Below are 13825 nucleotides of genomic sequence, written 5' to 3' on the forward strand. Positions count from 1 at the left end.
CTTTTCAAATTACTGTGGAACAACTACTGGGGAAGACTTGTTCAGAGAAGTATCACAAGTGATCGACGACCTTGGGCTCGACTGGAGTAAACTTGTAGGAGTGACTATGGATGGTGCAAAAAGCATGGTTGAACAGCACAATGGGTTGGCTTCCAGAACAAGTCAAAGAGTGCTTCCATCAAATGGTTCTCGACCATTACAGCTCAACTGCACTGATCGAGTTACAATGCAATACGTCTCTGAAGGATAAATTTAGAGAAAAATCTCTACCAGAGTTTTATGCTGAACTGTTACCAGTGAACTTTCCAAATTTGCGAAAGGAAGGACTGAAAATGACCACGCGTTTGCAAGCACATACGTTTGTGAACAAACTTTCTCCGTGATGAAGAGAGCAAAAACCGGGTCACGTTCTCGCATTACAGATGATCATCTTCATTCTGTGCTAAGGATCAATGTGACAAATCTTGACCCAAACATTCCGAAACTGGTTTCTGAAAAACAACTGCAGACATCGCACTAATAAAATAACCATCGGATGGTGAGTCCACCAATTATTGATTTTTCATTTCTTTTCTTTTCTCATGTTTCGGTAACTAGAATAATTTTAAATATCCATATTTAATTTTTGCCCACGTTGTGGCCCGCAAAATTCACAGCAAAGTCAAGTTTGGCCCCCATATTATGAAAGATTGGGCACCACTGATCTACTGTATGTCAAAGGTATCATCTATGAAAATACATGTAGAAAATGTTCATAAACTTCCACAAATGCTTAATGTTCAAGTGCAGACAAAGAGATGATCCAGTGTCCCTTCAGCAGTACATTATCTGTGTTTGTTTCCCTCATATCTGAGGTCCAATTAGCAGGAGTCTTCATTCCACCCATCCAGTGTAGGCTTGCCCTGTGCTCCCAAACCCCCGCCCATCCTCATGCATGTTAACAAGGTGGTCCCTTGCTTCCTCATTTCCAGTGGCTTTAGTTGCATGACTCCATCTGAAGGATTTTTATTCGAGAGGCACAAATGAGGTTGATATCCTAAATAATCTTATTTTTAAACAGGATCTTCACCAGAAGTGCCTTACTCCTATTCCAAAAAAATAAAAGGTACTTTTCCAATCCCAGGGTCTTGATTATTTGCTTAATTTTAAAACATTGCATACATTTTAGCTGGTTTATAAAATTTACTAACAAATTAAAAAGAAAACTTTGATAAACAGCTACTAAACATATTATGGTGATTGTGACATCACTAAAAGTGATCACATAAAAGTGCTCCAAGTATTGTAATGAGTAAAATTAAACTGGAAGAAATAATTTAAATAACAATAAGTCATGGTCAGGATAAGCAAGAGTCAGAATACTGTAAAAGCCAGTCAAAACCAAAAGCCAAAGGGAGAAAAACAAAATCAAACATCAAATGCAGAAAAGAGATTATAGCCAAAACACAAAACATACTGCTAGAGACTACTTATATCAAAGCTATCACTAAAAATGATGAAGGGAGAGAAAAGGCAGTGTGATATCGCCACTGTATTAACTTACTGTGATGTCATCAGGGCGACAAAAGTGGTCAAAAGATCAAATAACCAGTGTTTTTTGATACTGCTTTCAAAACATAAACAAAGCAAAGATTATAATAGTTCCAAACTACAAAAAATGACATAAACACTGAAAATAGTATTCAGATAGAGTTACAACTAGACAGAGCCGTCACCTATCTTGGGCTGTTCTGTTTTAGAGACCACCTAAACTGAGATAAAAAGAAATATATAAGATAGTAGTAAGACCAGTAATAATGTGTAGTTCAGATATTTCGGGAACAACTACAAGGAAGAATAAAAGAATTGAAGTTCAGTAGATGAAAGTGCTGCAATGAATTTCCTATCGGTGAACAAAATAGATTGTGAATATTGACTTCTTCAATAATAAAAATGTAAAATTTTCAGTTTGGTATATTTAGTATTAGGTTTGAATTTCAGGCCTAGTTTCTTTCTGTGTGGCTTTTTTTTCCTCATGTTCTTCCCATGTCTGTATGAGCTTTTCACTGTAGGTACTCTGATTTTCCCTTACACAACCACATAGACTTAGGTTAAGTGATGATTCCAAACTGAGTGTGGAGGTGTGCAAGAGTGTGGCATGCAATGGGCTTTCCCATACTTGCCTTTTAGCATTTCAAATTTTCTTATTAATTGACCATATTTGTTTATAGGTCTTATATTTAAAACTGTTCTGATTTTCATTTTAAATGTTGTAAAGCAGACTTTTTTCTCTTATCGTCTTCCATTAAGCAGATCTTTTAGCTTAGTGTATCTTAAGCAGTTGGTCTTCACAAACTAAGAGCTACATTGTTTAACTCATGTTGCTTTTACTATATTATCTGTGCCATAAGTGTTCACTTTAAAATGGGACGCTCAGGGATAAGATAAGTGATTGGTCCTTCAATTAGAGAGCAGTCTGTGATAGCATAGCTGGCTGCCTGGTGATGTACGACTGCACAGGAATCACATGGCTACAATGATAGAGGTTGCTGTTATGACAAACAGGAAGCTCATATGCCATCCTTATCTACCCATAGAGATGGATCCTGCGCTTCACTAAGTATTTTCTCTCAACCATTTGTTAATGCTTTGGTCTGTTCATTTGGTACTTTTCTGGATTGCTTGCTGGTCAACAAAGGTATGTTTGCTCTATAGAAGAACAACGACTTATTAAGAAGGTGAGCTGATGCTTCCTCCTTATCTGAATTTCTCTTTACTACAACTTCACCTTGTCCTTGACAGTAAAGGAAAATTAGAGAACCTGGGGTCAGATTTGTAAAACTTGTGTACTCATCTTTCTATGCAAAAGTCAGGATTTATGAAGGAAAACTTGATGGGAGTACAGCATCTCTGTCCAATCCATACGCAACCTTGTGGAAAACAACTCACTTGTCAAGCAGGGAAATGTAGCCAATTCACAAGTATAATAATTTGTATCACTGAGTTGTTGTTATAATATGCATTGACTTGACAAACATTAAACCTCAAAATTGACTCTATTTCATTTGCTTTTTAAGAGGGCCGATGGTATGTATTTCTGCTAAAAGTATTTACTTGGTTTATCGTCAGTTTGTTTTGGCTTACTTTCAGGATTAGAAACCAGTGCAGTCCCTTTTTGTCAGTAATTGCATTAATTAAAGACACATGAGATTCCATGTGTACAGAAACCTCAAAATATAATGCCAGATAGCTTATCTGTAGAAAGAATAACTGCCCAAAATGGGCCTACACCTGTTCATTTTCATTCATTTAACAATGAATGGCTTTCTGGCAAACAGGTTCCTACCAGACAAAACTGGCTAATGCAGCAGGAATATCTCAGCTGAGCTTCAGCTCCATCATGCCCATTTTGCATGACAAGGTGCTACAATCAGCTTTTGTATGGTGTGGGTGTGCAGGCCAACATAAAAAGGCAGTTAACAGCAGTGTCTAGTTTTTCGAACATAATTGGGGCAACTGACTGTATTCATATTGCAGTAAGGGTACCTAGCGAGAACGAAGCTGCTTTAGTTAGCTATTAATGGTCCTTTACGTGATGCCTGGCTTGTTGGGAAGGAAATGGATGAACTCTCAGTGTTTCACATAGCTTATACTGTTCATTGTAAAAGCAACAATGTCATTATATGTGTTGATAGTGGCTACCTGGTTAGATACTGGAACCTTACGCCTTTCCCCGATCTCCTGAGTGCAGAGGAGAGGCAGAACAATAGAGCATATGCTCTTGCATGCTCAGTTGTGGAGCACACCATAGAACTCCTGAAGTGCAAGTGGCTGTGTGTGGATGTTTTACAGTATATGAGGGGCTGCTCTACTAGTTAGTGAAGGTCTGCAGCATCATGATTTCATGTGCTGTGCTACATAGCATGGCACAGCATAATAATCACCCATCCTCTGATCTCATTAATATGGAGACCGATGACCCCTCCCCCTACCCACCTAACTAAGGTGGCTGTTCTTCCCACTGTGAGGCAGCATGAGAACGGGATTCATCATTTGTGAAATGAACAAGCAGATGCAGAGATGTATTTTTTAGCAAGATCTTGTAATGACTGTAATATTTTTGTTGGTACCCCCGATTTCCCTGAGCTCTCATCTGCCACATCTGTATTCCTGGACTGCCCTGGCATATATTGCCATAATAACGCAGCTACGATTTCAGGTATGGTGCAGCTGGTAGAGCTTACCAGACTTACAGTAGCAATAAAGTTGCCACTCAAAATATTTGTGCTTTTTTGTGTCATCCATGATTGGGCCACCAAATAAAGGTTATTTGCATAGGTCTCCTTCAGAGGAGAGAACGTCTATCTCATAATCTTCAAAGTTTTGCTTTTTCTTTCTCCCTCTCACCTTGCAAGTAAACCTGTTCATTATTTGTGCACATTTCCAAGATCAATTAAATGTAAATTGTGTACAATGTGCATACACCAGGTTTCATAAACTGGATTTCTTTTTGGCATTTGCATTTTGCTGTTTTTCGTGTATGCATAATTTCTTGCTCAAACCCACACCAAGGTTTATAAATGAGAGGCCTGGTCTCTGATGGGGCCTGTACTGAGATGTAACTCGCAGTCAGATGGCAGCACAGGCCCACTGGATACTAGCAGATGAAGCCTCAAGAAATCTGAAGCCCTGGAATTTAGGAAGGCTGGTTGGAGTGGGTGGGTTACGCCTTGCCCTTTCACCTTTTCTGTTAGCAGCGGTGTTTGCTTATTTGCTTTGTTAGATAGCGAGGATTGCTCACAGGGGGGTCTTTGATGTCCAGGACAGACCACACACCCGCCTGCCGTGTTAGGCAACCTGGTACACTCAACCTGCATGGCTCATAAAGAGCAAAAAAAATTTTCTGACACTGGAGGCCTCCTAGGACTCCTTCTAAATTTGTTTCCTAAATTCCCACTGTGGAAGCAGAACAACCTTGGAAAGCATGTTTTAAATATTTTTTTTACCTCAAGAAAATAAAAATTGTCATGTTTTTGGTAGGAGCTAAAGTAAAATGGGAGCCCTGTCAGGTTTTAATATAAAGCATGTGCTTAGAGGCAAATACACCTGTGTTTCTATGTGAGTGGCTTTTTATACTTAACTATTTACTGATTCAATTAGCATCCCAATTTCTGTTTTAATAATAATAATAATAACAATAAATTCTATTAATATAACGCCTTTCCCATGCTCAAGGCCCTTAAGGGTTAATGAACGTAGTGTTAGTTTTCTCAGTTGACTATTATTCTTGATTGAGGATTTTATCTCATCAGCATACAGTGTACAGCAGCCTTTTCCTATTTTGCTCAGAATCTGTTTTTCACATAATGGCATCAGTCAGGGATTAAAAATAAATTTAAGGTGATTAGATTACTTGAATCTGCTTTTTTTTTCCTTCCCTACAGTTTTAGATGAGCTGATACCTGAACTTAGTACCTTGCTAAAACTTCTCGATCAAGAGAACCTGAGCAGCTCTGCAAAAGAGAAGAAGATCACTGTGAGCAGCATCCTACAAAGATTGAAGCCAACTTCAGGTTCATTCACGTCTTAAAAAAAATATTCCTTAAATGGGGATCTCTTAAAGCTTAATTGGAATACATTTTCTAATATGGCAGGTTTAGGAGTGATGTAATTAGGAGACACTTGACATAACAACACCAGATTTTCCATATGGCTTTATATGAACATTCATTGGGCTTGGGACCCAAGTTAATTGATTGCCAGAGGTTCCTATTGTGTGGGCTTTACATGTTATCCCTTCATATCTATGGGTTCTTGCCTACATGCTGTCTCATCAGTTAATTCATCTTTTAATTTTCTGTGCACTTTTTTGGTTCAGGGACACATGGAGTTATTATAACTATATATTGCAGGACACATGCAAACTCATCAAGCCTAATTCCTTTATCTCTAATTTGTCTCACTATTTGTTTCATTTCACTAAACATGCAATGACCCCTGGTAACCATGAATTGCAGAAGCTGGTAGGAAAATGTTTCTATGGATGCTTCCTGCCTTGATCCCATCCTACACGCATAGGCTCCAGCTCCCTCATATCCTTAAACATGTTGAAACAAGGAAAGGAATAAGTATATAAATGAAAAGATGCAATATCATGTACGTTTCCTCCTGTGGGCTAATGGAAGTGTGCATAGTTCATTTGATAAGCACTTGGTGTTCATGAGGTTAGCAAGGTAATGCCAGCATGTTTCTGCAATAATGAATGACTGTGGTTTTTTTTTTTTTTTGTGTGTGTACCACAGCAAACACACTTAGTTACTTGTACATGAACACAGCTGCCTACCGGAATGGGACAAGCTTTGTAGAGTCTTTGTTTGAGGAGTTTGGTAAGTAAACGTTTAATTGACGCATTTAGAGTACAAAAGTCCTTTCCTGTTTTTAAACTTGGTGATCAATACATCTAAAAATGTACTTGCTAAAAAGCAGTTGTTGACTGGTTAGCTCTTTGACTCAATGTTTGCTCAATGTGCAATTAATTTTGCTTGTCATTTTTTGTGCAAATTGTTTTTTTTATACCTTGGTGCATATTTATTTCTTTATTTTTACCTTTTTATTGTTTTTAGTACTCCATGTTAATCCTCCACTTTTTATGGTATGAATGAAATTCCCCAACTACTGACAGTAGACGCTCAGCCTGACTACCACAGCACAAAAAATGTCACAACTAATGCACAATATTTCATGTAGTTAAATCGGTCACTTGTTGGATCACATTCAGATCTAATGCAAACCTTCCAGGATTTGATTGGTTCCACAATAAGAAAACCTTTTCCAAAGGGTCTTGGTATGGTTGTTTTGCCCCGCACGAGACTGAGATTGATGTGTTCACATCTACCTAAATGAACCAGGAACAGGGAAATTGCACCAGAGTTTGAAAAAACTGGTTCAATCAAAGTAAGTGTGAAAATGCCTTAAGAGATCCACTCATCTGATTAACGGCCCCTGGAGATACACTTCTAGTTCACTGTTTATACTAGCAAGGTTGTCAGTTTTTGATTTTTAAAATATTGTATATGATGAAGTCTTTTTATTTATCTTCCTGATGAGTGCTGACTTCTGCTTGCTTTGTTTTACAGGTGATTGTGACCTTCATGACCTTAAAGATACAGCAGAGGGGAATGAAGAGGTTGAAGAGGTAGAGACAGTCACTGATACATCATCACCCAAAAGTGTATGTTTTTAAATGACATTCTTTCAGCTTCCTAAATGGTGCCTTTGAATGGAAAATGAATCCCCTTTCTCTCTAGCTCACATTGTGTAACAGAAGCTACCTACAGTACCTTAGTAGGTAGCAAATAAACCTGAAACATGAAATGCAAATCAACACGAGCCCAGATGTTTAACATCTGTATTCAACCAGACATTCATGTATTGCTCAACATCATTTCCAGTTGAGAAAACATTTACTGGAAAAAGAAAGGGTGAGGATCATTTGGAAAGGCTGTGACAACAATTGATTGCTTTTCATTTTAATTGTGTTGTCTGTTTTTTTTATTATGTAATTCAGATTTCAATTTCAATGTATTCTTAAAAAGTACACATCCACATGGAGCAAAATACAGTAATTATGCAAGTAATATGACATTCAAGTTAAACACAGAACATAATGTCCTGTAGACAAACAACAAGAATTATTTTGCAAAGAAAGCGTGTGAAAATAGGTCTGTATTTGTCGGTGCAACCACTTCTAGGCAGAACAAGTGCCACTGTAGATTTCGAAAATAGAGAGTATGTGGAAAAGACTGAGTAACAGCAAATCAGTCAAATACAGAGGTACACTTGATCCAGATGGTTATTATTACATTGGTTGATGCATTTATCCATAGATAGATACTTTATTAATCTCCAAGGGGAAATTCACGTACTCCAGCAGCATACTGATAAAAGCAATATTAAATAAAGAGTGATAAAAATGCAGTGCAAGTTAAGATATACAAGGTGGAGAGTGCAAGGCAGGTATAACAAGACAATAACTTTGTATAATGTTACAGTTTACCACAGGTGGAACTGAGGAGTCGCAAAGTGTGGGGGAGGAACGATCTCCTCAGTCTGTCAGTGGAGCAGGACAGTGACAGCAGTCTGTCACTGAAGCTGCTCCTCTGTCTGGAGATGATCCTGTTCAGTGGATGCAGTGTATTCTCCATGATTGACAGGAGCCTGCTCAGCACCTGTCGCTCTGCCTCAGATGTCTTAACTGTCCAGCTACGTGCCTACAACAGAGCCTACCTTCCTCACCAGTTTGTCTAGGCGTGAGGCATCCCTCTTCTTTATGCTGCCTCCCCAGCACACCACCGCGTAGAAGAGGGCGCTCGCCACAACCGTCTGATAGAACATCTGCAGCATCTTATTGCAGATGCTGAAGGACGCCAGCCTTCTAAGGAAGTATAGTCGGCTCTGTCCTCTCTTGCACAGAGCATCAGTATTGGCAGTCCAGTCCAGTTTATTATCCAGCTCCCAGGTATTTATAGGTCTGCACACAGTCTCCTCTGATGATCACGGGGTCCATTAGGGGCCTGGGCCTCCTAAAATCCACCACCAACTCCTTGGTTTTGCTGGTGTTCAGTTGTAGGTGGTTTGAGTCGCACCATTTAACAAAGTCCTTGAATAGGTTCCTATACTCCTTCTCCTGCCCACTCCTGATGCAGCCCATGATAGCAGTGCCGTCAGCGAATCTTTGCATGTGGCAGGACTCCGAGGTGTACTGGATGTCCGATGTACCGTATATAGGCTGAACAGGACCGGAGAAAGCACAGTCCCCTGCAGTGCTCCTGTGCTGCTGACCACAATGTCAGACCTGCAGTTCTTAAGCTGTACATATTGAGGTCTGTCTGTAAGATAGTCCACTATCCATGCCACCAGGTATAAATCTACTCCCATCTCTGTTAGCTTGTCCCTAAGGAGCCGAGGTTGGATGGTGTTGAAGGCGCTAGAGAAGTCCAGAAACATAATTCTTACTGCACCACTGCCTCTGTCCAAGTGGGAGAGGGATCGGTGTAGCATGTAGATGATGGCATCCTCCGCTCCCACCTTCTCCTGGTATGCGAACTGCAGAGGGTCGAGAGCGTGGCGGACTTGTGGCCTCAGGTGGTGAAGCAGCAGCCACTCCATGGTCTTCATCACATGTGACGTCAGAGCGACATGCCTGAAGTCATTCAGCTCACCAGGGCGGGATACCTTTGGGACTGGGGTGATGCAAGTTTTCCAAAGCCTCGGGACTCTTCCCCTGTTTCAGGCGGATGGGGGAAAAGCTCTCCTATGCTGGTATCAGCAGAAGGGTGGGTGGAGGATGCAGTACTCTGAGGTGAGAGTGGATTAGGGTGGTCAAACCTGCTAAAAAAGTTGTTCTTGTTCATCAGGTTTGCTTTCTCCCTGTCTCTCTCGATGGAAGCACCCCACTTCGAGCTGCAGCCAGTGATGATCTTCATCCCATCCCACACTTCCTTCATGTTGTTATTCTGCAACTTTTGCTCCAGTTTTCTCCTGTACTGCTCCTTCGCAGCCCAGAGCTGGACTCGGAGTTCCTTCTGCATGCGCTTGAGCTCATGCTGATCACCGCCTTTAAAAGCCCTTTTCTTCAGATTCAAAAGGCCCTTGATGTCACTTGTAATCCATGGCTTGTTGTTAGCATAGCAGCGTACTGTTCTTACTGGAACTACAATGTCCATACAGAAGTTGATGTAGTCAGTAGTGCAGTCAACAACCTCCTTAATGTTCTCACTATGTGACCTCAGCAGTATATCCCAGTCTGTAGTTCCAAAGCAGTCTCTCAGAGCCTGCTCTGCCTGAGGGGACCACTTCCTGAATAAGCGTGTGGTTTTAGGTAGCTCCCTCACTCTTGGTTTGTAGTGAGGCTGAAGCAGAACCAGGTTATGATCTGCTTTCCCAAGCGCAAGCAGCGGGGTGGCGCTGTATGTGTCCTTAAAGTTTGCATACAGTAGGTCAATAGTCCTATTTCCCCGGGTGTTACAGTCCACATACTGGGAGAAGGCAGGTAATGTTTTGTCCAGGTCACATGGTTAAAGTCTCCAGCGATTAGCACAAGCACCTCAGGGTGCTGTGTTTGTAGTTTAGCAACAGCGGAGTGGATAATGTCAAACGCTATCTCCACGTCCGTGTGAGGAGGGATGTAAACAATAACAACAATGACGTGTCCAAACTCTCTGGCCAAGTAATAGGGACACAGACTTGCGGCCAACAGTTTGATGTCCCTGCAGCAAGTGGAGATTTTAATGTTTACATGTCCATGGTTGCACCACCTTGTGTTCACATAGACAGCAAGTCCTCCTCCTTTCCGCTACCTGCAGGTATTTGTGTCTCTGTCCGCTCTAACTGTGCTAAACCCGGGTAGGGTAGCTCCACGTTAGCATCTGAGATGCTAGTTGTTAGCCACGTTTCATAAAAACGCAACAAACTGCATTCTGTGTAGGTCATGAAATTTTTCACCAGCGCAGCCAGTTCGTCGATCTAATTTGGTAGTGTTCACATTTCCCAGGATCACCGAAGGCTTGTATCGCCACTTCCTTGCTAGCCGCTTAGCCTTTAGCTTAATGCCGGCTCTGTTGCCCCGATACCGCCTTCTTACCTCGTCAGGTAAATAGGGAACCACACCGGCACAGGCCTTTGTTCTCGGCATTAGAAGTTGACTACCTGAATAGACCAGTCTCGCCGTGTAAATATCCACGCCAAGTAGTAAAAAGTGTCCAGGAAACGAGTCCACCTAAAAAAAAAAGTGGTAGGAGTGATCAGAGATGTAGAGAGATAAAGAAAGATAAAGTCGTACACAGAGCTGCTGGAAATGCTGCCTCTCACGGCAGTGCCTTACCTTCTGTTGTTAACTTATACGGTCATGATAATTCAGAACTATTTGCATACACTTTGTTACAATTGGAGACTACTGTGAGTAGTGAGTTATAAGTGCATTGAAGTCTTGGTCGCTACTCCACACTTGCAATTAGAGAATTATGATCTGCATCAAATCTCTCTAGTTTTCTGGTTTCCATTTTTTACCTAGTGTTTCCTTACTAGTCAATTACAAATGATCAGAAAGAGATGAAAGTCTGAATAGACACTAGAACAAAACAATCATTATTTTAGCTCAATTTTATGCACACAGAAAAGGACATGATCTGTGTTCTGGTACCAACACAAACATATAGTCACTGGACTCTCCTCTAGTGTGCATTCCACATTAGGGGGTCAGAATGAATTGAATTCTTTTGACATGACCAGTTTTCTTGTGAAGAGCAAACTATTGCTGTAGTTAAATAATGAAAAATCATCAGGCTTTCTCACAGTTGATGTGGACAGTTGTCGGGTAAACACAGTTTTATTTATTAAGCAGCATTTGATCCTGATCAAGAATACTGTAAATGTACCTTTTGTCTCTATTGTCTTAGTAGTCACTGTTTACATAGAATATAGTTTTAAACTGAACGTTTGACTCAGGTTAATCCCCTGGGTTAAACACATCTGATTTGGAATTAGCTAATCTTTCTTTCAGATTAATGACCCTTTGGCGGTTTTGCCTCATTTTGTACTCTTAAGTGCATGTTTTGCAGGGCGCTACATAGCAGTTTGCAACTTCAATCACAAATAAAATAAACAATGTACAGTATTTTGAATCTATGAATTCAAAGCAAATTCTTGCGTATGTGATAGAGCATGAACAACTGATACAGATCAATATAGTTTAATACTTGAGGCATTTTAGATCAAAATGATTATCATCATAGACGGTCCTGATTGCATATATAAATGTGGAGTAGACAAGTTAAAAAAAATTCCAAATTACTACTTGACCACTTTGACATGCTTTGGGGTTTCTCCTATATAGTTTTTTTTCTATCTAATGAAATAACAAGTAAGATTAAAGGTCTTTGTCTGATTCTCTTCAGAACACTGTGGACTATGCACCCCCTCTACCCACAACCCCCCCTCCTGAGGATTACTATGAAGAGGCTGTACCCCTTAGTCCAGGTGAAGCACCTGAGTACATCACTTCCAGAAGTAAGTTCCAGCAGGACACGTTGTTAAGATTTTCCTCTCTTTTTCTTTATTTTTGTATTTGTGTTAGTTCATTGTTGTCATGTTATGCTAAGAACTATTTGGAATAATCTTGATGTTTTGGTTGCATACCTAATGTCTACCTTCTCAGCACAGCACAGCCTTCTTATTTGTACAGTAAAAATCCTACAAATAAATGTATCAGTGTTGCCTTCACTTCCCTCTTAACTTTAGTTTGATTTAGCTACATAAAGCTTCTGTAGTACCAGGAGCTCTGCTTCACCCACTGTACTGCGTTGTATGGATGGGCTTCCCTAGCCTAGTCACAGTGAACTGCAGTAGCTGATCCAAACACTTGAACTGAATACATGTTTCTGAAATGAACTATAGTGCTACCACTCAGCTTCTGTAGAGTCAGATATGCACCTGACTGAGTGATCAACATTTGTCATAATGTTAAAGGAAATGGAAACTATTCAGTCAGTGAGTAGAGGAAAAAGAAAAAGCCAACACACAAGATTCTTTAATGTTCTCTATTTGTTCTAATGATTCACAGTGATTTTAATGGTTTGCTCCATTATTTTACATTAGGTTTCTTCAAAAATAACAGTTAAAAAGTAGAATGTGTAGAAGACAGTGTGTCCTAAACAGAAGCTGCCAATTCTGTGCGCTCCTCACAAAACAATGGTTTTAATAACAGGCATTTTGAAATTAATAATAAAGTACAATGTAGGTGGGAATGATGACGCAATGGTCACTAACGAAGCCTCACACATGCTGGAGACTGTATTTGAGTCCCATCTTGCTCACTGTAGTATATAGTTTCTTCCTTTGTACCTGCTTATTTGTTTCTCTGGGTTCTCCAAGTGTAGATTAGGTTGACTGACGGTTTTAAATTGGCCTTATTTAAATAAGTATGCCCTGTAATGGACCACCACCCTATCCAGTATGGTTCCTGCTTTGCACCCTGTGCTGCTTCAGTGGTCTCCCAATTCCTGCACTCGTATTGTTGAATTAAAAGAATTCAGAAAATAGATGAAACAGTATGGCTGTATTATTTGAGAAGAGCTAGAAAATGTTAATCTATGATAGGAGACCAGTTGAAAACAAATCAAGCTTCATAGTGACTCTCCTCTCTTCACCTTCAGACAAAAAAGTCACACAGTCTGGTGTCTAATAACATCTTGGTGGACAATGAATTGCAAAACAACAAGAAACAGGAAGGAGGGTTGTGGTTCCAGTGGGGAAAACACTGTTTAATGATAATCTTTAGGGAAATAGAAAAACAACAAGTCCTTGTACACTCGCAGACAGCAGACTGCCCCTTTCCTCACTGAGCTGTTTTTAACAGTCAGCTGCATTGATGTCATGAAGCAAGAAGGTGGAGTTGACTGGGGTTCAGGAATCTTCCTTGCGGTCAATGATCTTGGAGTTATAGACAATCCAGATAGATGTGTGGGTTCTCTGGTTTCTCACACTTCCCTTTCACATGATCCCATGTGCCTTGTTCTGGTGGGCTTGAGTGAATAAGCATGCTATTGACATCATGTAATATTATAATACAATTTGAGTTATTCAATTGAGTGGTGAGAAAACATTCCTATAAAATTTTTATTCTATCTTTTTCACTTCAGTGTTAGGTTAACTAGCAATAATAAATTGGCTCTGTGTGGATGTGGGTGTGTTATGCAGTGGCCCTGCACCCTGTCCAGGGTTCAGCCCTACCTTCTGCATGCTGGAATAGGCACTAGGCCTCAGCACCTGGAGTTTGATTTACCTAGTT

At 40.2% G+C, this 13825-nt stretch overlaps 1 protein-coding gene across 1 annotated transcript; it reads left to right on the top strand.

Annotated features, from left to right (window-relative positions):
• The first annotated feature begins 4612 nt into the window (after nucleotides 1-4612).
• On the top strand, nucleotides 4613-12152 carry LOC120519326 (actin filament-associated protein 1-like 1). Its single transcript, XM_039742443.1, has 5 exons — nucleotides 4613-4697; nucleotides 5424-5552; nucleotides 6282-6365; nucleotides 7116-7210; nucleotides 11934-12152. The coding sequence occupies exons 1-5, from the start codon at nucleotides 4613-4615 to the stop codon at nucleotides 12150-12152; spliced, it is 612 nt and encodes a 203-aa protein (XP_039598377.1).
• Nucleotides 12153-13825: the final 1673 nt, after the last annotated feature.

The sequence above is a fragment of the Polypterus senegalus genome, unplaced genomic scaffold (assembly GCF_016835505.1).
Source record: "Polypterus senegalus isolate Bchr_013 unplaced genomic scaffold, ASM1683550v1 scaffold_4990, whole genome shotgun sequence".
Classification (NCBI taxonomy): Eukaryota; Metazoa; Chordata; class Cladistia; order Polypteriformes; family Polypteridae; genus Polypterus; species Polypterus senegalus.

Excerpts from the sequence above, each read along its gene's own strand:
- LOC120519326 (XM_039742443.1), top strand. The coding sequence starts at position 4,613 with ATGGCAGCACAGGCCCACTGGATACTAGCAGATGAAGCCTCAAGAAAT. Across the intron at positions 5,553-6,281 it reads AAGATTGAAGCCAACTTCAG|CAAACACACTTAGTTACTTG; the intron begins GTTCATTCACGT and ends TGTGTACCACAG. Across the intron at positions 6,366-7,115 it reads GTCTTTGTTTGAGGAGTTTG|GTGATTGTGACCTTCATGAC; the intron begins GTAAGTAAACGT and ends TTTGTTTTACAG.